At 41.1% G+C, this 24,067-nt stretch overlaps 4 protein-coding genes across 8 annotated transcripts in view; 1 reads left to right on the top strand and 3 right to left on the bottom strand.

The window, feature by feature from the left end:
• Window positions 1-757, bottom strand: part of Dnal1 (dynein axonemal light chain 1) — a 41,121-nt gene extending 40,364 nt beyond the window's left edge. For all 3 annotated transcript variants that reach the window (XR_001182617.2, XM_004837237.3, XM_087195096.1), the window contains exon 1: window positions 609-757. Coding sequence is in view for 2 of the 3 variants with exons in the window: in XM_004837237.3 (XP_004837294.1) it covers window positions 609-611 (3 nt within the window). In the remaining variant the exon portion in view is untranslated. The remainder of the gene's footprint in view (window positions 1-608) is intronic.
• On the top strand, window positions 698-17,960 carry LOC101710126 (RNA-binding protein 3). 3 transcript variants are annotated; one of them, XR_015444935.1, is made up of 4 exons: window positions 698-795; window positions 13,080-13,206; window positions 14,274-17,201; window positions 17,461-17,960. XR_015444935.1 is itself a non-coding variant. In XM_004837232.4 (2 exons), exons 1-2 carry the CDS (start codon window positions 9,595-9,597, stop codon window positions 14,762-14,764), a joined length of 612 nt encoding a protein of 203 aa, XP_004837289.2. In that variant the 5' UTR covers window positions 9,588-9,594; the 3' UTR covers window positions 14,765-17,960. The 3 variants fall into 3 exon arrangements, 1 of the variants encoding a protein (XP_004837289.2); XR_015444934.1 differs by lacking the exons at window positions 698-795; window positions 13,080-13,206 and adding an exon at window positions 9,588-9,715; XM_004837232.4 differs by lacking the exons at window positions 698-795; window positions 13,080-13,206 and adding an exon at window positions 9,588-9,715 and having other exon boundaries at window positions 14,274-17,960.
• On the bottom strand, window positions 742-9,480 carry LOC101711221 (acyl-coenzyme A thioesterase 6-like). The gene is made up of 3 exons (XM_004837236.4): window positions 9,108-9,480; window positions 1,727-6,291; window positions 742-839 (listed from the first exon to the last, which is right to left on the bottom strand). The coding sequence occupies exons 1-2, from the start codon at window positions 9,478-9,480 to the stop codon at window positions 6,245-6,247; spliced, it is 420 nt and encodes a 139-aa protein (XP_004837293.1). The 3' UTR covers window positions 742-839; window positions 1,727-6,244.
• On the bottom strand, window positions 14,669-24,067 carry LOC101709781 (acyl-coenzyme A thioesterase 6). The gene is made up of 3 exons (XM_004837231.4): window positions 23,315-24,067; window positions 19,354-19,556; window positions 14,669-17,634 (listed from the first exon to the last, which is right to left on the bottom strand). The coding sequence occupies exons 1-3, from the start codon at window positions 23,775-23,777 to the stop codon at window positions 17,029-17,031; spliced, it is 1,272 nt and encodes a 423-aa protein (XP_004837288.2). The 5' UTR covers window positions 23,778-24,067; the 3' UTR covers window positions 14,669-17,028.

The following is a 24,067-nucleotide window of genomic DNA, read 5'->3' as shown; positions in this document are numbered from 1 at the left end:
TCTGTTGTGGAAATGGTATGTGGCTGAACCCCAAATCATATGAAACATTCGTAATCTGCATTCCAACAAGTCCATATTTATGCATACTTAAATTTGAAAAACACTGCTCTACTGGATCCATCAGAGTGGGTTTTACTGCACTCAAGGCAGTCTCGGTACACAGCAGGTTAGGAATGACTATTGGTGCAATCCGTGCCACATGAACTCCTCTGGTAACCAGGCCCCGTCCCTCTCCATCTCACCAGTGTTGAGGCCAATTAAAATTACTGCTATGTAAAGAGATATCTATCCACAATTCTCTTCCTACAACCTTTCCCGCTCTGAACCGCTCTTTGTTGAGAATTTTTTGCTCTTCGCCCTTCCTTTTTTTCTGTCAAGAGTCCCTCCACCTTAACCTAACTTTCAATCAGCCCAGGCCATCCTCACCCCCAGACCACCCTCTGCCTGGGCTTCTCTTTCGCCTCAGGCCGCTGACTCCACGGAGCTAGCATCCGCTATGGTCTCCCTTCCACTGTTCGAGGGCCCTGCCACCTTCAATACTTCACAACCATCCTTTTCCACTCTCAATCTCCTCTTGGCTTTGGCTATGAGGCCGGGAGGGTACTCACCATTCTGGCGGTTGCTACTGTCACTGCTCTGGTTGCTAGGGCCCGCTTGGGTTAGTGCGCACGCGCACTTCTCGGAGCTCGCGGAGGATGCCTGCCCCGGCAGCGGTCCTTTCTCTCCGCCCTTAGGGTGGCGCGAGCGGAGCATTGTGGGATGGCGTGGCGGCCGCTGCGGTCCTCCTTCTTGGCTGTGAGTATTAAAGCTCTAGTTGTGGTCCAGTGTGGTTTTCTTTACTGAAAGTATTTTCAGCTGATCAAAAGTGTGGCACTTGTCCTCGATAACATTTCCCTTTCTCTTAAAAGAACCTTTAAAATTCCTTTCCCCTGATGAGTGACGGGGGCGAATAAACTACCTGGTGTGATTCGTCTGGGTAGCTATCTGACGGGGAGTACCAGAAGCTAAAATGGATCGGGTTTATCTCCTGACCTCAGACCCCTGAAAACTCCGCATTCCATGTAAAATATCACAAAATATTGTTTTACATATCTAGGGTGTCTTTTCCCCATTTAACCAAATTAGCTAAGAATTGAAAATATATATGTATTTTTATAGCGTTGCTAGGGATATGGAGAACAGAGATGCACAAATACACTGCTGTTTATAGTTGATGCAGCCTTTCTGGAGGCCTGTGGCAGTATGTATTAAAATCTTTAAAAAGTTTTGCATTCCTTGTGACCATCCCATAAGTTCCATTTCTGTGACGTCATCCTAAAGAAATATATTTGTTTATATTTCAAAGCTTTAATAACAAAAAGGAATGCCAAACTGTCAACAAAAGAGACTTGTCTAAGTAGTCTTGAATACTGATATAGCGCTATTAAAAATACCCGAAAGGGGGCCGGGAATTTAGCTCAGTGGTTTCTCCGCCTGCTGCTCAAGCACAAGGACCCGAGTTCGATCCTCGGTACCAAAAAAAAAAAAAAAAAAATACCCGAAAGGTATCTATTCACACACAAAGATACACATGATATTTTAAGTAAAAATACAAGTTATCAAACAAAAATTAGAGTGATCTTCTTTAAAAAGTATACATAGTACACACATATACATATTACTAAAGTATAATGGCTGTTAGGGACAGAATTGTGTCAACCCAAAATTCTTATGTTGAAGTCCTAACCTGTGATAGTTTTTGGATACAGGGTCTTTGGGCTTATGTGCATCCATAGTAGTGGGGTCATAATCCAGTAGGACTAGTGTCCTTATAAGAATTGTAAAAGCTGGGGATTTAGCTCAGTGGTTTCGCCTCCTGCTGGGAAGTGCAAGAACCCGAGTTCGATCTCTGGTACAAAAAAAAAAAAAAACATTGTAAGAGACACCAGAAGCACCAACACAAGAGAAAATGCCATGTGAAGACCTTACTGAAAAGTAACTCTGCCAGCACCTTGATCTTGGATATGCAGCCTCCAGAACTATGAGAAAATATATTTGAATTGTTTAAGCCACTCAATCTGTGGTATTATATCAACCCAAGCAGACTAACTAATGCTTGTCTTTTTTATTATTCTGTAATGTGAATGTCTTAATTTTTGAAGTAAATAAAATTCACTTTAAAAAGTCATTGAATCATATTTTAAGAAAAATAACAAATACTAGCTAGGAATAATGGTGAAAGCCTGTAATCCCAGCACTTTTAAGGCTGAGGCAGGAGGACAGAAGTTTGAGCCTAGTTTGGGCAATTTAGAGACTTACAGACTCCTGTCTTCAAATAAGCAATTAAAAACAGGCCTAGGGCTGGGGATTTAGCTCAGTGGTTTTGCTGCACCTGAGCTTGATCCCCGATACCAAAAGAAAAAAAAAAAAACAAACAGGCCTGGAGCTATATCTCAGTGCAGAGACACTGGGTTCAATCCCCAGTGCATTCTTAAAAAAAACAAACAAACTGAAATGTTTATTAAAGAAAATTAAAATGTGTATTCATAACATAACCGTTTTTGCTCTTGGGGTGTTTTTCAGAAGCCTCCACACTTCCTACTTGTCCCAACTAGAATTTTTCTTTGCCTGCCGAAATCTCCTGATAATTTTGTGTATATGATTATAAGGGGAATCTAAATCTCAATCATTTCTGATAACTTGGCAGAATATTCATTTTACTCAAAACTGTGGATTGCAGAGGATTTAAATGCTCAGTGGTTCTGCTGCCTGCCCCACAAGTGCAAGGACCCGAGTTTGATCCCCAGTACCAAAAAAACAAACAAAAACTGTGGATTATATCCTATGGATTTAGTTTTAGTGAGGAATAATAAATCATCATGCTTGTTCATAGCATTGCTTCTATTTCCTTTTTGTCATTGCAGTAGTAAACTTTGACTACAAATATATTTTATTTACCACTAATATAAACTGTGTATTATCAGAAATTTACTTGTCTATAAATTAATTCACATTACCTTGGCACATTTCACATAAAAAACATTTTGAGTTTCAGATTTTCTGAGGCTAAAATCATTCACATAGGAAACAAAAGAATTACATAACTTGGATCCTTTTTTCTTTTATGTCCTGCAGTATGAACAAATAGATTCTAACAGCTGCTCACCAGAGAATATAGCTTTGAGTTGGTTTGATCTTATTTTAGGCCTTAGCAGAGAAACCTGAGAGATATCGCAGACTGAAAAATAAAAAGGGGCTGGAGATGTAGTGCAAAGTGGAATGGAGTGCTTAGTGCAAAGGATCTGGGTTCAATCCCCAGCAGTGAAAAAGAAAAAATTAATGAAGCTGTGTGCAGTGACTTAGGCCATAGTCCCAGCTACTGGGGAGGCTGAGACAGGAGGACTGCAAATTAATTACACCGGCATTTTAGCAAAATAAAACATAGAAGAGGCTGGGAAGTGTTTAGTGATAGAACACTGGCCTATGGTAGCATGTGCCAGACCCTCATTTCAATTTCCATACCACAAATAAACAAAAATAGTGTTGGAACAGTTTTACAAAATTCAGAAAATCTGGCAGACTCTTTGATAAGTGTAGGTAAAATTGTGTTAAATGACAGAAAACAGAATCAAGTAATTAGGGATCGAGAAATCTTTAATTTTTAAACCAAAATGTGAATTGGACAAAAAATAAAAATTGTCACATCTAACAGATGATTTGAGATTATGCAAACTAAGTATAATAGCCACTAATTCTTAATGTTGTTTATATAGTCCAGAGGTTTATCAATTTGAATGAGAATGAGGATTGACTCAAATTTCAATAGTCAACTTCTCAGATTATAATTCTCATTGTAGTTATTTGATAAAAAGCTTATTTCTCCATCACTGTAATTTTGGTTTGTTTTACAGTAGACCTTTTTGTAAAATCTTATATGTAACCCCCTCCAAATCAGGAGGTACACACACACACACATATACTTTTTGTTTTGTTAATATTAATTTGAAACTTGAACTCAATTTTAAAAATAATGTTATTTGGGGGGGATAGACTATACTACAAATTAGGGGTACAATCCTTCAATCTCTTCAAAAAAGAGCCCCCCAACTAGTTTTGAGCACAAGGTCCACTGACTAACCAAATTAAAGGCTAATAATTAGCTTTTTACATGTTCCAACTCCACAAATCATAAAAGTTTAGAAACTAAGAAGTTAAATAAGATTAAGAGATTAAACCCAGGGCTGGGGATTTAGCTCAGTGGTTTTGCTGCCTGCTGCGCAAGCGCAAGGACCCGAGTTCGATCCCTGGTACCAAAAAAAAAAAATAGATTAAACCTTACCCATAAACTGCAACTTTTTGGTGGAGGAGGTGGATAGTAGAAAGGATGAACTCTACTTTTCTCTCGTATAGTTACCATATAGTTACCTACATGTTAATTGTCAATTTAGGACTAGAGTCAGGAATCTGCTTAGTTTTAAGTATTTTTTAAAACAAAAATGTGAATTCAATCCCCAGTACCGCAAAAAAAAAAAAAAAAAGAATGAAGAAAGGTCCTTAAAACTACTAATATCAATAAAAGAAAGACACAGAATGAAAGCAAGGGTTTCTCAATAATTGCTTTCTTTCTTTTCTTTGTTTTTAAGGCAGTTATCTTTGGGTTGCTGGCTTTCTCTAAAGATCCTAGAAGAAGTACAACTAAAAGAATATCACCATGTGATTAACAGTAGAAAGGATTCTGTGACTTCAGTTTACCAATTAGCCTCTGGGTCATCCTATTAAAATTAAATCTAGCCTCTGACTATTATAAGAAAAATTATTGTAACTTAGTGGCTTCTCATCATAATAGCAGGGGCATAAATCCATATATTCACCCCTATCCAAGTACTTCTAAACCTCTGGGGAAGATACAGCAAACTCATGATCATACATCAGGTTTTCAAAAAATTTTTGAAAAGATAGATGAGTAGGAGGATAGGTGAGAAGGGTGGGTTAAGTGGCAGATTTAAAGCTGGTTTTCAGTTAGCAGTTACTGAGTTAAAACTCAAACCAGAAATGAGGAAACAAAGATACAGAGTATGAAGCTCTTGAAGCAAGTATTTTCACTTCTAAAAGTTGACAGATGCCTATGAGAAGTTCAGATCTCAGTCCTCATTTATGAAAAATACTCTGGCTAGGGATATAGCTCAGCGGTACAGTGCTTGCTCAGCGTTCCTGAGGCCCAGGGCTTAATCCCCAAGACAGCCGAAAAAGAAAAAAGTTTGTCCCCTGATTTGCCTTGAAACAATTATATTTAACTGTCTAGTTAACTTTTACCCTAGGTGCAAGTGCAGAAATTCTAAAATTTTCTTCTAAGACTATCTGAGCAATAGCATGAGTTTTGAGCTGCCCTCCCCGCAAAGCAGGTACCCTCCGCACAGAATCCAAGGCTACAGAGAAAAAAGGGCTATAAGGGAGAGCTATCCTGTGGCCGGCACACGGGTAGCTTAGAAGATTGAAATTTGTCTTCCTGTGCTCTGTGAGGTGCTTCACAGCTATGTCAGCATAAATAGAGGTCTTCCAATGTCTGTTATCCTCTTCAGTGATAAAAAAGAAATGGGCACTGGCTCTTTCAAGAGGGATTCGGCTTTCCTGATGGACTGGATCGAAGAGGTCTTCTGGGGCTTATATAACATCATAAACTCCTGAATCAGTGGCAGAGATTTTGCCTACGTTAAAGGGCAGTCCTGGCAGGATTAAATCACCTCAGGTAAAGGCAGTAGCTGTATTAGAGATGCAGCCACTGATACTCACAACCACACCTGTATTTGGAAGAAAGCTAGCCATGATAAATGCCAACTCTGCCCCTTTGCCAGAACCAATCACTCCAATGTTTGGACCTTTAACCTGCACATTGAAGAAAAAGAAGACAAACATGGAAACAGAGAAATAGAAAGTGTGATTGTTAATGGGGTCACAAATTCCTCAATAAAGGAAAGCCTTTCATGGATTTATCAGATAGCTCTTTTTTATTTATTAAGACAACAGGTATTTATTTTCCAACACATTAGTATTACTTTATTCTCTTCTGGCTTTAATGAGATCATCTTAAATATATTTCTCTCTTCCATCCCACTCACCTTTGGGTAACTTTGCACAAATTTAGCTGCATCTTCAAAGTAATCTGAATTTAAGTCCTTCATGACTGGAGGTAGATCTTCATAGCCAAAAAATGGCAAAACCAGAGTAGCAAAACCTTGACAAACAAGGAGACTTGCTCAAGACTCATTTAATCCTCCAAAACCAAACATATCAGACTGGGAAAAGGACCATCTCCTATAAACCAGGAAAAGGAATTAATTCTGGGTTAGTAAAGTACATTTAATAGACTATGATACCAACCAACATTTTCTGAATAAAATCTCAATAGTATAGCTTATCTTTTTATTTAAACATTCACCTATTTGCTTTGAAAAGAAAACATTTGTTTTGGTTGAAATCATTTGCTGTTGTGGTTGAAACAAACATTTATTTGGGCTGTCCTAAAGCTGAAAATGTAAAAATATTTCTATATTTTCCCTGTAGGGGTCGAAATCACTGTTTAATGGGGGAAATTTGAAAATTAGCATCAAAGATGGGTAAAGTGTTTTCATTAAGTGTTAAACTGTTTTAAAGGTCTAGTGAAGACATAATTAAAGTGAACTATGTGTCTGGAAAGGTAGTGAAACGTCAAACTAATATCCTTCCAAAGCTGGTCTGTTATTTCTCTTTCAACATCCCTATCAGAGATTGTATTATTTGTTCACCATTCTGAGAGAAGAATTTCTCAGATAGTTGTCTCCTAGTATTTTTCAAATATATGCCTCTGTGTTATTCCACTTAATACTGACATATCTGTAAGAACATATTAGGAACAAGAATATTAGGATAAAAGCCAAATTAAAAGATCTAAAATTCCAGTGCCAGGGCCTCAGGTATGCTGGTCAAAGGCTCTGCCACTGATCTACATCCCCAGCACAAGGGTGATTTTCTTAACATTAAGATATCTCTGCGGGCTGGGGATTTAGCTCAGTAGTTCCGTCGCCTGCCCTGCAAGTGCAAGGGCCTGAGTTTGATCCCTGGTACCAAAAAAAAAAAAAAAAAAAAGATATCTTTGCATATTTTCATTTGTCTCTTTTTTCCTTTTTTTTTTTTTTTTGGTGCTGGAGATTAAGAAGAGCGCCTCATCCATGCTAGGCTTGATCTGTCTCTTTTTTAAAAGTGAATTTTATTTTATCCCCTTCCCCCCCAAGCCCCCTCCCTTCCCTGTCTACAAAAGTTTTGTTTCCATTTTTCCCTTCTATTTTCACTTTTTTACTTGTCCTTTCCTTCCTTTTTCCCTCCCTACTCCCTTGTTCCCGTTTCCCATTTGAACACTTTCTTCCCATTTCCCAGCATCCATTACTCATTTCAGTCCTTATTTCCACTTTCAGTTTCTCACACCAGAGAAGCAATACAGTATTTAAACATGTGTATCCGATTTATTTCACTTAAGAGTATGGTTTCAAGGTCCATCCATTTAGCTATAAATATCTGAAGCTCATTCTTTTCTATGGCAGAGTAGTACTCCATTGTACATTAAAAAAACATCTTGGGCTGTTTCCAAGATGTAGCTATTACAAACTGTGCTGCTATAAAATGGGTGTTCATATATTGCTGTGGTATAATGCTTTTTAAAAAAAAGTTTGATCTGTCTCTTTTTAAAAGTAGATAAATCTCAAGCATTTCTGGATTCAAGATTAATTCCAGAAAGCTTAAAGCAAATCACTATTTATACACATATACATATTTATATACAGTATGTATATGCACACACATACATACATAGATATGTATATAGAGGCATTTGAATGTATCTATGTGTATTTACACATATATACCTATTTTATAGAATATCACATCATTCTGGGAATAGAGTTTTCCAACCATTGACTTCAAGAAACAATCCTGACCACCATGTTTAAATGATTAAGAACTTATTTGTTTCAATTTAGTAACTTAATCCCTAATCTGCTTCGGCTTTATACATTATATCCAAAAAGTGTCCCCCTTATCCCCTAACTATGAAAATGTTTTAAATCTCTCATTTTAAAGGTTTGTAGTGGTGATGGGTGAAGTAGTGCACACCTGCAATCCCAGCACTTTGTGAGGCCAGGCAAGGCAGAGAGATTGCAAATCCTGCCTGGGCAGTTTAGCATGATTGTCTCAAAAAATAGAAAGGACTGGGGATGTAGCTCAGGGGTAGAATGGTAGAGTGGTGGGTTTCATCCCCAGTACCAGTGCCACCAAAAAAAAAAGAAAAAAGAAAAGAAAAACATTCTTAGTTGGATCCTGGGGATGAGAGTAGGGGATAAACCTGATTAGGTTCTCAAAAATGGCAACTCTGATTATTTCATTCATTGATTCATTCATTCAACTTGTGTTAACGAAGCTCCACTCAGAGAATTTGACTGGCACCGTGATTTTAGCACCACCTAGCTATTTGATTTGGTTAAAATACTAGGCCTTGGTTTCCTTATGTATAAAGAAGGTGTTCTTTGATCTGTGAAATAGACAGCAAAACAGTTTTCTCATCGTAGTGAATGTCTTTGAGGCATTAGAATATATCAGACAATAGCAATTTAAAGTTCATTTATCCTATCATGAAGTCAGTATGGGAAGGTAAACAGTATTATTGGGCAAAATCCTTTGGGGGTTTGAAGAGCTATCAAAGTTTTGAAGCTACTATTCTTGTCATTTTAAACAAGAAACAACGGCAACAGGAAAGGTTAGATTAACACAAAGCTCCACTTAAAAGATGCGTAGTAGGCAAACTAGCATTTCATGCTAGAAACTGCTGCAATCTTATGTTTAGTATACAGCGAACAAGCACAGTGTATAATGACAAGGAACCGTGTCTGCAGAACTAGGAGTTTGAAAGGTGGGCAGCTGGCATAAGAAAAGTAGCCAAGCAAAATTTGATCTTAGCCACCATTTAGGGGAATGAATATTCCACTCGATGCACAGGAGGCAAAGCAGTTAAGGAGCGCGTTGTTTTCAGATAACAAAGCCAGCCAGCCTGTCAGTTCCCCCAGCGCAAAGCCAGGCCGTTTGAGTTGAAGGGCTGCAAGCACCTGGCGGCAGCAGGAAGACGGCCCGCAGGTGGACGGCCTTTAGGCGGGTGGGGTGGCGTTCGGGCGTGGAGAACCTGCGCAGAGTCCAGCGCCGGCCCAGCGGCTCCCGGGGCTGCCGCGGCGTGGAGTGGACCGTCACCTCCACTTTGAGGGGGCTTCTCATGACGCCCCTCGGCATCTGTCTGAGGCAGGATTCCTCCGGGCCAGCCGGCGTGAGGCTCCACAGGAGTTCCATGGACCTCACGCCCGTAAAGTCGCCGCCCAGAGCCGGGTCGCGGGCCAGGTCCTGTGCCCCGCGGCCGTCCGCTTCGTAGTGGGCGAGCGAGCGGAAGAGGTGGCCTCGGAGGCTGACGGCCGCCGCCAGCAGGGTCATCCGCCCCCCCCCCCCCGGGGCCCAAGCCTTCCACCCGAATATCCAGGAGCTCGTCCGCCATCCCGGTCTTGGGCGTGATGGTCAGGTTCGCTGCCTTTTGAAGCAGAAAGGACGATGTGGACGTTGATCTCCGGGGCTGGAGGGGCGCCCCGGAGGTTCGGAGAGCAGCTCGGGCGGCCCGCCACATGGCGCGGGGATGGTGGCGCCCACACGGAGGCGAGGACGTCGCGGCCCGGTGCGCGCGGGGTGCGGGAGGTCGCGCAACGAAACCGGGCCCTTGGGGACACCGTCTGAAAGAGGCAGGATCTCATCCGAGCCCGTTCCTCGAGGAGTCCAAGGAGAAGTTAATGATTTCTGACAGAAAATGTCTCCCGCTTGCCTTTTTTTAAATCCCTCACTGGCTATTGGGGGACGGCTGTTCCCTAAATCGGCTTGAATAGTGCACGAGGCAACTGCCATATTCGTTTCCTTCCTTGAAATAATCTTTGGCTCCGATTTAAAAAAAACTGTTAAAGTTGAAACGTTTCAGATGAGACACTGAAGTAAACTATAAAATGGCAGGGGATGAGGACAGAAGGGAGTGCAGAGAACGTCCCTTGAGTTGAATGCCAGAGCCCCCAAACTAGCCCAGCTATCAGATGGAGATGAGGGAGCACGATTTTTGCTTTTTTGTTGAGAATGCTGAACTACTCAGATTTATACCTTGAAGAAATACTGTTCTGTGGCCTGGCACAGTATCAACAGTGTATATTTTTGTATACAGAAAACAAAATGTATTATTTTTATGGTTTTTTAAAGAAAGTGTTGATTCCACAAAATAAAACTGTAGTTTTTATTAATACATAGATTTGTATGCATATGGATAAAAATGGTTTTGGAAGGGTACATTTCAAGTTGGTAACTTTTCCGTAGAAGACTGGAATTGGGTAATGAGCTAAGAGAATCTTTTATCTGTATTACTTGAATCTTTTACAGTGAAGAATGTATTGTTGGGCCGGGGATTTAGCTCAGTGGTCTCGCCTCCTGCTGCGCAAGCGCAAAGACCAGAGTTCGATCCCCGGTACCAAAAGAAAAAAAGAAAAAAAAAGAATGTATTGTTATTTACATAAAATTTGTTTTCTACTACAGAGTATCTTATTTAGATGCATGTCTACAATGAAGTTAATTAACCTACACATTCCATTGAACTGTTTGTCAAGGAAGAGGGGTGTATATGTAAATCTTGCATTTTGGGAAACTTCCATTTGCAAATATTTTTAATTTGAAATTTTTGTTGTTTCTTTTTGGTACCGGGGATCGAACTCTGGTCCTTGTGCTTTCGAGGCAGGCGCCAGAACCACTGAGCTAAATCCCCGGCCCCTTAATTTGAAATTTTTAAAATTTATTTTTATTAGTATATGTGTGCAGCCCATAATGTTTACATTCCTTGTGTAGAATTCTTTTTTTTTTTTTTGGTACTGGGGATCGAACTCCGGACCTTGCACTTGCAAGGCAGGCGCTGAAACCACTGAGCTAAATCCCTGGCCCTCTTGTGTAGAATTCTTACATGTACATAACACATCTTAATTCCTTTCTTCATCCTCTTTCCCTGCCCTCCATCCCCCTCCATCTCTTGATCCCCTTCCTATTTACAAATATTTTATTTCAGTTACCCATACATAAAATAATCATTTATTTCATTTATAATTATCCTGATTTTTGAATCTATTTGCTACTGAAACATTATGGCTTTTGCACCAAGAATTTCTGGTTTAGAGCCATCCAACAACCTGTTCCCTTTTTTTTTTTTGTCGGTATGGGGGATTGAACTCAGGACCTTGCACTTGCCAGGCAGGTGCAGCCCCACTGAGCTAAATCCCCCAACAACCTGTTTTCTTTAAAAAGTACTTGTTAGCCAGGGATTTAGCTCAGTGGTTCTGCCACCTGCCTCGCAGGCACAAGGGCCCAAGTTCCATCCCCGGTACCAAAAAAAACCCCCGAAAAAGTACTTGTTAAAGTGCTCCCGTCTTTGGTTCTTCAGTCATACTTATATGTATATGGCTGACCCTACTTTGAGAAAAACAACTCAAATAATTTTGACTTCTGCTCCAAATCCATTTTTATACTGTCTATGAATATTGGGTTTTATACATAACTGCATGCTAACATTTGAAAAACTACAAGCCATCCAGAAGCTTTAGTCTTCCCAGAGTTCAGTAACCATAAATGAGTATATAAAAAAGCTTAGTTGTGATATTTTGGAAGAAATAAGAACTGTTTGTGTTTTCAGTGCCTGAAATATGAAATGGGTTTGTACAAATACTTTAAATTTTTAAAAATATTTTTAAGGGGCCAGGGATTTAGCTCAGTGGTTCTGCCGCCTGCCTCGAAAGCCAAGGTCCCAAGTTTGATCCCCAGTACCAAAAATATATATATATGTATGTATGTATGTATATATATATATATATATATTTAAAATGACTAGTGGTTGACAAACCACATATTTGTTTTCAAAGTTGTCTCTTGGCCTTTCTCGCTTTGTTAGAAGTACAGTCAAAGATACTGAGTTTATGAAGGAAAGCAGAACAATTAGTTGAATTTGGTTATATATATTTTATTTTTTATTTGTTGAATTTATTTTAAAATACCTAAATAATACCTGAAAGTATAACAATTGCACATATTTATGGGATACCAGGTGACATTTTGATTGTATACACTGTGCAGTGTTTAAATTAGGTTAAACATGTCTATCTTCTCATTTATGATATCATTATGATGAAAACATTCAAAATCCTTCTAGCTTTTTGAAATATACGACACATTATCATTATTGACAGTTACCCTTCTATGTAATGGCATGCACTTCTTACTCCTATATGTAACCTTTCCCCCGACTGTCTCCTCCCTACTCTCTCCATCCTCTGGTAACCATCATTCTCTTCTCAACTTGCTTACGTCTACTGATTTATTGTTGGGAGATGTTGTGATGCTCAGGGGAAAGATTACATCAGCATAAAATCCTCATGAACTCAGGATTATCATTGCCTACTGAGACATCTGATACTCCCTCAGATTTTAAGATCCTCGTGAATTTAGAATTATTACTGCCTTATGAGTCATCTGATACTCCTTATGAACCAACCCAATAATTAATTAGTGGCACGCTTGGAGTCTTTTTCTTTAGCCTACTCTGAGGCACTGACCCCTCTTCCCCATACTTGAAATTATGCAAGTCTTTTTTTTTTTTTTCAGCCCTCTCTGTCCCCGTTTCTAGGCAGTCGGAAGACTAATTGGCCTCCAATAATTTTTTGTTTTCATTTTTTTTGGTACCGGGGATCGAACTCGGGTCCTTGCGCTTGCGAAGCAGGTGGTGGAACCACTGAGCTAAATCACCAGCCCTTATTTTCCTTTTTAAAACTGTCGCTGATTGAATTCCTTTTAGGCTTAAACTGCTTTGAGCCACTAAATCTCAAGGAAAACTTAATGGCAGCCTTTTAAAAACAAATTATGTTAAAAATGGGTACTTATTTTTTATCATTTCAAATCTAACCTCTCCAACTTGGTTTATGAAGCTTCCATTATGTGACCATAACGTAACTTTCCCGTGGTCCTTACAGTGTAGCTCTGGATTTTTAGAGCATGTATTCTCAGGATGAATGGCAGTAGAGCCAAATGGTCAATGAGGGCCATGGGGAATGGAGTTGGACTTGAGACAGCCAGAGATCACCACGGGACAAAGAGCAGGTACACTTCTGGTTCTTAACTAGTTACTCATTAAAAGAATGATTTGGGTTTTTTTCTGAGGCAATCAGGGATTTAAAAACTGCTTTTGCTAAAATATAGTTACTCTTCATTTGGACCCACATGCCACTTGGTAACTAAGCAGAACAAAGTTTGACCTTCATTTTGTTGGGGGGTTTTTGGTACCGGCGATGGAGTCCTTGCTCGAGTCCTTGCGCCTGCGCAGCAGGCGGCGAAACCACTGAGCTAAATCCCCCGGCCCCAACCTTCATTTTGTGTCTATCTAAAGCTTTGGGTCAAATTCCTGCTTACTCTGCATTGAGGCATGTTAATCACTGAGGGAGTGTCTGTCGAAAAACTGGCAATGCAAGGTTGATTATCCCTAAATTTACATAAACTGTCTCGTCTCCTCCCAAGACTGAGGAATCAAGATGAGAGATTTACAGCAACTTTCAGTTATCAAGGGGTGCCTAGAAGTCTCCAGTCATTGCCCTAAACCTACCTCATCTTGGATTCCAGGACAGCCTTGGCAATACTGAGACTTCCTCAAGCAGAAATAATCATCTCATGGAGACCAGATTGCTCCCTCAAATGATAAGGACTTCTCTGGAGCCACTTGGCAAAACCAGAACAGCAATAATAATTACCTAGACCCTAGCCCATCTCAGCAACTGCTTAAAGGCTAGTCCCTTCCCTTTGTAGACAGGCCAGTCTGATCTTCATCAGAACTGTGATTCCCTCAGCTCCTCAAGTTTAAGCCCCTTCCCTGTTTTTCCTCACTAACTCTGGATAATTAATAAATCAGCCTGTATATGTCACTGACACATCCTGAAATGCTTTTTACAATAATACATCAAAATCCTGCCTGGGCTGAGCCAAGGTCCCCATCTCTTCAGACACACAGCTATCCTACCAACCAGTTTCTTAACCCTCCTGGGTTTCAATTTCCTTGTCTGAAAAAAAAAAAAAAAAGCTAATATTTAAAAGTTAAAATATGAAGCTGGGCTCCCTGTTCTCTGTGTTCCTTGAAGCTTGCTGTCTCTGTGGCCTTATTATCTTCTAATTCCCAGGACTCGAATTCACTGCCATGTCTTCTGAAGAGGGGAAGCTTTTCGTCGGCAGGCTCAACTTCAACACCAATGAGCAGGCTCTGGAAGACCACTTCAGCAGCTTCGGGGCTATTTCTGAGGTGGTTGTTGTCAAGGACCGGGTAACTCAGCAATTGTGGGGGTTTGGCTTCAACACCTCCACCAATCCAGAGCAGGCCTCAGATGCCATGAGGGCCATGAATGGAGAGTCCCTGGATGGTCGCCAGATCCGTGTGGACCATGCAGGCAAATCTGCCCGGGGCACCAGAGGAGGGAGTGCCTTTGGGGCCCATGGACTCAATTGCAGCTACTCTAGAGGCGTTGGGGACCACGAGTATGGGAGTGGCAGGTATGTCAGTCGACCTGGAGGATATGGATATGGATATGGGTGGTCCAGCGACTGTAGTGGCAGAAGCCAGGGTGGTTTTGACTGCTATTCAGGAGGGAATTACAGAGACAATTACGACAACTGAGGAGCATGTACAAATGACATACACAAGGAATAACACTCCTGGTCCAGGATCGTCCTTCCAAATTGCTATATATTTTTGGAGCTGCGTTAAACTTCTGTTTTAGTATATTACCTGCTTTTGAATTGAGCTCCCAAGGTACCTTGTTAAAGACCTTTTAGAAAGCTCTATGTGTTCAATTTTCCCCCCATTTAAAGACAAATTTCTGGGACATTTGTAGAGTATGGGGATTTTTTTTTTCCTTTATAAAGTTTTTAATTTGGACTCTCAGGATTATTGCTTGTGGCAAAAAAAATTTGGCCAGACTGATTTTTTTTAAATCAACATGTATCTAGGGCCATTTTTAAAACTTGTACAAAATTTTTATCATGACTAGATTTTTTAATGTACCTGTAAGCAGTCTGCATCAAAAATGATTGCTTAGAGCTGTTTTTTATTCAAGATCTACCATCGTGACAAGAGCTTGTTGAAAATATTTGACTGTCATTTTTTTAATACTGGAAGAAAAAATATTCTTTTTTTTTTGGTACCGGGAATCAAATGCGGGACCTTGAGCCTGCAAGGCAGGTGGCAGAACCACTGAGCTAAATTCTGGGCCCGAGAAAATATTCTTTTGTGTCTCATGTAGTGTTTAGGATGTCCTTCAGAGCTGATTAAAAAGATGAAACCTGAACACAAATTGAAAAAAAAAAAAAAATATATATATATATATAAAGCTGGGCATTGTGGTACATGCCTGTAATCCCAACACTCAGGAGGCTGAGGCAGGACTGCCATGAGTTTGAGGCCTGCCTGACCTACATAGAGAGCTCAAGGCCAGTCTGAATTATGTAGTGAGACCATCTTAAAAAAAAAAGTTGAAATATGTTAAGTGCTATACGTAGATTATCTAATTTAATTACAACAGACCAGAGAAACAACTTATTCAAGACCACATAGTAAGTGGTAGAGCCTGAGATTTATACATACTGCACAGGAACCTTTTATATTATTTAATGTTGGGGCTGAGGATTTAGCTCAGTGGCACTGTGCCTGCCTTGCAAGCACAAGGTCCTGAGTTCGATCCCCAGTACCAAAAAAAAAAATTAGCTGAGTTGTATTATTTAATGTTTCTTAGTACAATATCTGGGAGAAATTGATTTCTAAGCTTTGCTTTTATTTTATGGATGTTGTAAGTTTTGTGGAACTAGTTGCTTCTCTTTATCCCAAGAATATAACTAGAGTGGCCTGCCTGCCTGGGAGGGAGATAAAGCAGAGGATACGAGAATTCACATCATAGAAAATTATGCTATAAGATGAAGGACTGTACTCAGAAATATTTTAACAACGGGTCAAAATTAAGTTACCTTTAAGGAATCTTTTTTTTTTTTTATTAGTTAGGATGTAATGATCATGTACTCTGACATACCCAATTTGGTGAAAGATTTTGTATGTGCCCAAGTCTCAGAAAAAATTTCTTGTGCTCAGGGAAGACCTCTACTCTAGTACCTCGGGACTCTAGATAGTGGTTCAACTGTGGTGGGCGTAAGCAGACAGATATCAGTGCTTTCCAGTTAGAAGGGAAGAGGAGCAGATAGGGGTGGGAGGAGGTTTGATTTGGCAAGTATAACAAGACATCCAAAGTTGAAGGCCATGGTCTACAGGTTTTGTAGTCCTAAAAATTTTGGCATCAGCGCATTCCTCTAGACAGGCAATCAGGGAATCCAGAGATGGTGAACATAATAAAGGAAGTTTATCAACAGGTACAATGTCCCCAGTCTTCAGAAGGACAAGTCATGAGTAAACTTTCAGGAATGCAACTCTATGTGAAGGCCCTAGGTTAAATCCCCACTGCTGAGGGGAAAAAAAGAATAAGGCAGAATCCATTCCTTAAGGACTCTATTGGGCAGGTTCCCAAGGCTCAGACAAGATCTCCTAGTGTTCAAAGAGAATATGGGACTTCAGAACAATACAGAAGTTTAGTCCTTAGACTTGGGACACAAAAGATGAAGCTAGGCCATTGCCTGAGTCGGGCAAGCAGTCTTTTGGCTAAGGTTAAAACTGTTCCTACAGATGAGATCTGGGTTAAACCTATACATTGGTGATGTTCAGGGGAGTGAAGGGTGGACAGGGAATAAAGGAGGGTTGCAATTAAAATCCAGTAGGACTTGCCAAGGAAGCCGAGCTGCTTGCTTTATTACAAAAAGTTTCCTAGGTGCTCTGGGAAACCCAACAGAAGTTGTATGATTAGGATTTTTATGAGTGGTATTTGATCTATAATTGCAATGTTATATTTTGCTGTGCTTGACAGATTTTTTACCACTGAGATGTTTTTGGAAGAAAGTTTGAATTTGCTGCCAGGCATCCACCTGTGCCCTCGAGTGAGCCTTTGGCTCACCTCCATAGAATACCGCTTCACCCAATAATGCATGCTGAGACACTCTAGAAGGAGGAAAATAAGGTGGGTCAATACAATGACCAGTCTTTGGATAGCAGATTATCTGGGGTTTATCTTTCCCACAGGCTTGCAGCTGTTCAGAGGCTATATTAGCATAGAAGCTACTTTTCCAGTTATGATCATCCATGCCAACAATAAACAGGAAGGGTCCCTGGGCCTTTTCCAGTGGAATAAGACTCTGGCAATTAGGTTCCTCCTGTGGGTTGCTCCAAATATCCACCATATTCAAAAGGCCTGATTCAGTGGTTTTTTGTTTCTGTAGGTCATTGTGGAGATCAGGAATAATCATATCCTTGTAATGAAGAGGAACTATTGTGTTGGCCACACAGGAGTTGATAAGTACAGTGGCTGTGATACCTTTCAAGAAAGATGCCATCGAGAGACACAGGTCACCTCCTTTGGAGAAACCAAGAAGCCCAATAGTAGGACCTTTCACCTGATAAAAATAGAGAAGAAGAACAAGCTTAGAATTAACAAAAGGAGGACATAAACAGAAATTTTACATTCTTTAAGTAACTTTCTCAAATATAATTTGCTTTATGTAATAATCTACAAAGTTCCAGTGTTTCTTCTATTGCCAATCAACTGATTGCCTAGTATGCAAGCTATCCCCTAGTATTTATGAAGACTGGATCAAGAGTATACAGAGGCTCTTATATGTAAATTAAATAAATAATCTGTTAAATAAATATATTCTTTCCTGCCTTGATACCACCATAACAATTTATAAGGTCAGGTTCAAATTAAAAATTTTAGAATTCACTGGAATTCTGTATTGGAGTGTGGCACGGAGAAGAGCCAGCCACTGACCCTAGACCCTGGACCTGGGCCGATCCTCTTTCTCTTCCCATCCCTTGGGAAGACACCTTAAGGGGTCTCTCACACATGTGTTTGGATACTCAGCCTACATGTTTAAGGCCTAGGTATACAGAAACTGATAGACCCGGAGAAGGAGCATTAAGGCCTGGAAACTGGATCAGCTCCAGGGTCTGGAGCTGTCAGACAGAGAATTCTGTGGTTCCAGGTCCCAATAGCATGGTGAGGAGCATACAGTTCCTGATGAACACATTTCCATGACCCTTAGACTCCTCATCCTACAGACAGTAGTCCAGCCAATAGAGGGCCAAAGGATAGCAATTTAAAACAGGATCCAGGCCAGAAGACCCTCTTTCCAGGACAGAACTGGAAGTGTATATTGGTCTCTTATTTTCTAATAAACTAACCTTCACAGTTTGAGATCATCTAGATTTTAGCAGCTCTGCTAAGAGACCAGTCCCTGGACCACAAAAAGGTCAGACTATCCTGTACCCCTTACAAAACACCTGGGTTTTTTTTTTTGGTACCAGGGATTGAACTCGGGTCCTTGTGCTTAACACACCTTACTTCTTAACATTAGAATGCCTGGGTCTCTTTTTTTTTTTTTGGTACCGGGGATCGAACTTGGGTCCTTGCGCTTGCACAGCTGGCGGTGAAACCACTGAGCTAAATCCCTGGCCCAATTCCTGGGTCTCTTTAAACTTATAAACCATTTATAATCATACCAAAATGTTTTCTGCTATCAGATAAAGACATCTGAAATAAAACTATAACACTACTATCACACTTAATACTGACGATTTCTTAATATCACCAAAACATTGTTCCTATTCAAATTCCCTCAAAAATATCTCTTTATAGTAAAAATGTTCTCACTACACATTCATATCAATACTATAAACGAGAAAAATTAAGCCCCAGAGGCTTATTCAGGATGGTAAGGCCACTATGTGACACATGTAGAACAAGGACTCAAGGTTAGTATTTTCTTGACCCAGTGCTCTTTGAATTACAGTAAACACAAAGGGAACCAAACAGTCAAGTCCTAAGAGATGGGGGAGATGGGTGGAGATAGAAATAATAATCCTTGGCTGTTCAGTGGTTCTGTCACCTGCCTCAAAAGCACAAGGTCCAGAGTTCAATACCCGGTACCAAAAAAAAAAGAAAGAAAGAAAAGAAAAAGAAATAATAATCCTAATAACTTTCAAGGGAGCCCTTGTGTCTTCATGCATATTTCCAGCCCCCAGTATCCTGATAGGGTTTCTAGGTCCAGCCCTGTATTCACTCTACTTCCTTTCTGCATTTAGGTGAGCCTCAGATGCTAACTTTGGGTGCTTACCTTTGGGTGCTGAAGCATAAAGCCTACTGCTTCTTCAAAGTACTCCAAGCGCAACTCACTCAAATATTCTGGAAGGTCCTCAAATCTGAAGTAAGCCAGAGCAAGCACAGCAAAACCATGTCCAGCCAGGAGGCTGGCTCTGTATTCACAAAGGCCACCACTGCTTCCAAATAGGTCGATGATCCCAGGGAAGCGGCCCTTGCCTGGAGAACACCACAAATTAAAGAAGTTTTATCTTCTCAAAAGACATCCTGTGTCGGGGAGCAATGCTACATAATTTTAGAGAAAAATCATTTGGTTAGCCTAGTTCTCCTGCCTACAGCCCAGCTATGGAATTCCGAGACATAATTCCATTTTGGCCTCCGGTCACAACTGAGATCTCAATGATCCGGTGATCCTGTGATTCTCCTGGACAAGAAACATTCTGAGAGTTGAAAACATCCTGGGAGGAACAAACATCTACTCAGTTCCTCATTGTTCTTGGACTGTTACCATCTTATTTATGCGGATGTACTGAACTCTCTGCAAGTCATTCGTTACATTTGTTTCTCCCGATGTACTGAGTACTGAAGAAAAGGTGCGGTAAACTGGGGGCTTTCGTCTTTGCCGCCCAGAGCAGCACTGGTCAGACCCAAAGCTCCGCTTCTTCTCAGTCTCATTTTTTCTACCTTTCCTGTAATTCGCCTTGTGCTGCCGTGGCTCATAGGAGACCAGGACTTACTGCAGAGGTTATAGTAACGTCACCTTTGCTTGTTCCCTGCAATCCTGGGTTTGAGATTTGGGCAGTCAGCAAGTAGAGTTTTTGAAGCTAGAGAGGTTGAGAGAAGGAGGTTGGTGAAAGGGGACCCTTTTCACTTTACTTCTTTGTTTTGTTTTAATAACCCATAGAGAGAAGGGAAAGGAAGCAAAATCCTTTATTTTCTCTTAAATTTGTCATATATTTTCTCAAACAATAATATAAATAAACTAAGTTAGAAATAGAATATGATGAGATGTATGATTTTTCCACCAACCAGTCTCTCTCATTTCCCTCAAAAGTAGTATCTGAGAATGCTTTGAGAGCTATAACGTGTGCTAAGTATACAGGGATCATTAGAATACACCCTTCACCTCCTTATAGTGTCTGCTTCAGCCTTAAAGAATGCCATTCCAAATATGCATGTTTTTTGCCCCCTGAATATTGATATATACTGTTTCCTTGGCCTACACATTACTATTCCTTCTCTTCCCACTTTTTTGATCTGAGTGACTCCTTAGTCTTCGATTCTTAACTTTAGATTTCCTCTCATGAAAGCTTTACTAGATCCCCCAGGCTGAGTGCAGTTAAGAGAGCCTTTTATGTGTTCCCACCAGCACACTGGACCTGTACCTCCCTTACCATAGTGAAACCACCTAATGGGTTAAAGAAAAAATTTCCCGGCACAAGTTAAATTCTTTCCCCAAGCTTAGATTTATTTTTTTTCCTGCCTAATGAAGCTGCACACAAATGCTAGCTAGAAACTCCCTATACTCTTCTTTTCCTGAAAACTCCTTAGACCCCTGCTACAGGGAGAGGTCACACCTGGAGTAATGACAGCCAGAAGAGCATGTAGCAAGAACTGGCCATAGCCAGACATGGATCAACAGAATTTTAGTTATTTATATTTTCTTTTAGATTCACAGGCTCACTGACCTTCATATAAATAAGATTAATAAACAACCCTGGTGTCCAACTATCTGGGACCTGCACACCTTCTCTTGCAAAAATCAAAATCTCGAGTTTGAACAGCAAGATGGTCACTAAGGTTGTTTGACCCACCATCTTCCAAGCCAACTTGTTATTGGTAAAACTTTTTCTTCTCCCATCACTCTGTCTCTTGAGTTACTGGCCTTATTCAGTAGCAACATAATGGGACCTTTGTCTTGGTTACAGTAGCACCTGCTACACTATATTATAGGTACAACGGTATTTGCCAGTATTCTCTATTACACTACAAGTATAATGAAGTCCATGTTTAAATGGGGTACATAGTAGGCACTGAAATAGTTAACATAAGACTGACACTGACTTACGTGGGATATCAGCACAACTAAGGTTTTTTTAAATTAAAACTTTTAGAAGATTCCAAATGAATCACTGTGATTTATTGAGCTCCTACTACATCGCTGTGAAAGATTCCAGGAATAATAGATATAGAAATGTGTAGGACCCAACTCCAGTGCTAGCAGTTCACAATGTAGTGAACAGCAGCCTCTAGTTAAGTTTAAGAACTGCAAAAACATAACACTATTATTTTGGAGAATAATTACAGAGTTCAGCTCAGGATCTGTGTGCACTGTGGCAACTCTAGCACTTTTATCTACTAGGGGTTTAAGTCAAGAATTTGATTGGACGGGGTGGGTCAGAGGTCTTCGTTCTAGGCTACTTCTACTAGCCTGCTCCCTTTTTTTCTTAGACTGAGGTTTCTCAACCCTAGCACTACAGCCATTCTGAGGAAGGTAAATCTTTGGTCTGGTGGCTGTTCTATGCACTGTGCAATGTTTAGCAGCAACTCTGGCCTCTACCTGCTAGATGCCAATAGCACATCCTCCTTTGGTTATGACTACCAAAACCGTCTCCAGATATTGTCAAATGTCCCCAATGGAAGCTGCAAAAAAATCACCTCAGGTTGAGATCATTGACAATATTTATGATAGGAAGAAATGCCCATCAATTGGACACTGGATAAAGAAAGTGTGGGTTTTTTTATAAAATGGAGTACTACTCAGCCATAAAAAATGAGAAATTACAGACATTTATAGCTAAGTGGATGCACATTGAGGCGATACTCTTAAGTGAAATAAATAGGACACACATGTATAAATTCTGAATAGCTTCTCTGGTGTGAGAAACTAAAAGTGTAAATAAGGTCTAAAATGTACAATAGGTAATGTGAAATAGGAAGAAAAGGGGCAAAGGGGAAGGAAGTGGGAGGGGTAGGGGAAAGGAAAGGGAATGAAATTAATATAAGAAAATGGAAAAATAGGAACAAAATCTGTAAATATGGAGGAATGGAGGGGTTGAAGGGAGGGCTGGGCAAGGGTGAAAAATAAGAACCAAGAGAGATTATGTAAAGGTGCAAATTTCCAATGATGAATGTCATTGTATTGTATACCTAAAATGTACCAATGATTAGAATGAATAATCGATAATGCAAAATAGGAAAAGGTCCAAAGGGGTAGGGGTAGTGGGAGGGGCAGGGGAAAGGAAAGAAGGGAAAGGAAAAATGCTGAGAAATGGAAAAAATGGAAATAAAGTCTTTGTAAATAGGGAAGGGTGGAGGGGGTGAAGGGAGGGCTAGGAATGGGAAAAAAATAAGAACCAAGATGCATCATGTAAAGGTACAAGTTCCCAATGAGAAATGTAATTGTGTTGTATACCTACAATGTACCAATAAAAGAATTTAACCAAAAAAAAGAAGTATAAAAAAATAATAAATAAAATTAAATAATTCTTAATCTGAAAAAAAAAAGAAAAAAAGAAAAAAAGAAGTGGAAGGGCCGGGGATTTAGCTCAGTGGTTCCGGCGCTGGCCTCGAAAGCACAAGGTCCTGAGTTCGATCCCCAGTACCAAAAAAAAAAAAAAAAAAAAAAGACAGGAACAAGTGGAGTCTCAGGGAATTTTGTGTTTCCGTGATTATGGACCACTGGCTCTATTAAGGTTTTTAATTCTTTGGAACAGAGGCAAAAGTTTTGCACCCAGACAAAAGTTATGGAATTCCAAAACACACTCATGTGGCTGGCACGAAGGGGATCTCAATATAAGTGGAATGCACTTCTTAGCATGTGGCTCAGGGCTTGACAATGCCTCCAAGGAGTGCCGTGAAACACACTTCCATTCAGAGAATATGACAGACACTGGAAGCGGCTTAGAGAAGTTCCACAACCATGTGTCTCTGAAGGCATAGGGACCAGGTCAATCATTGGACTGCAAGTGTCTCACCTGGAGGCAGGAAGAGCATGGCCCGCACCCGACCCTCCCGCACAGGCACGCGCTGCACCCCGGGCGCCAGGAAGTGTCGCTCGTGCACCGCGCTGGCCAGCAGCTTCCCAAGGTCGGGCTCGGGCTCGTGTCCGTCCAGCACCTCCAGCTCCACGACGAAGGGCGTCTGCACGTCCCGCTTGATCAGGCGACCAAAAGGCCTGTCAGGTTGCATGGCCCAGAGCAGCCCCATGGCCTCGAGACCCACGAAGCTGCCGCCCAGAGCGGGCGCGCGCTCCAGGTCCAGCTGGCCGGCGGCGTCGGCGCAGTAGCGTGCGTGGGCCCGGAAGAGCGCGCCCTTCTCGTCGCGCAGGGACGCGCGCATTGTGACGGGCTGCTCGGGGGCCAGGCCGCGCACTGCGATGCGCAGCGGCTGGTCGCAGAGGCTGCGGCCCGCGGGCTCCAGGATCACCCTGGCCTCCATGCCAGACCTCGAGAGGCTAAGACCAAGGCCCTGCCGAGGTCGTGGCGAACTCGCCAAGCCCGCCGACTTTGGGACCCTTGACTCCGGGAGCACTAAGTAGCTGAACTGATTCGAGGTGTCTGGGAGCTTCAGTTCCGTGGACCCCAGCCCGAGCGTCTGAGGCGAAGGGGACCCAGCTCTTGGCCGAGGCGCTCTGAGGTATTGGCCTTGGGGCTGAAGCTGGAGCTGTGGAGGATTCGCTCTCTCACCACTCCCACTTGTGGGCGTGCAAGTTGTTTGGCGATCAGTTG

Source organism: Heterocephalus glaber, unplaced genomic scaffold (genome assembly GCF_053883595.1).
Source record: "Heterocephalus glaber isolate CG9 unplaced genomic scaffold, H.glaber_assembly_v1.0 deba00001608, whole genome shotgun sequence".
Lineage (NCBI taxonomy): Eukaryota > Metazoa > Chordata > Mammalia > Rodentia > Bathyergidae > Heterocephalus > Heterocephalus glaber.
The sequence above is the reverse complement of the archived record's forward strand: the minus strand, read 5'-3'. Positions and strand labels throughout refer to the sequence as shown.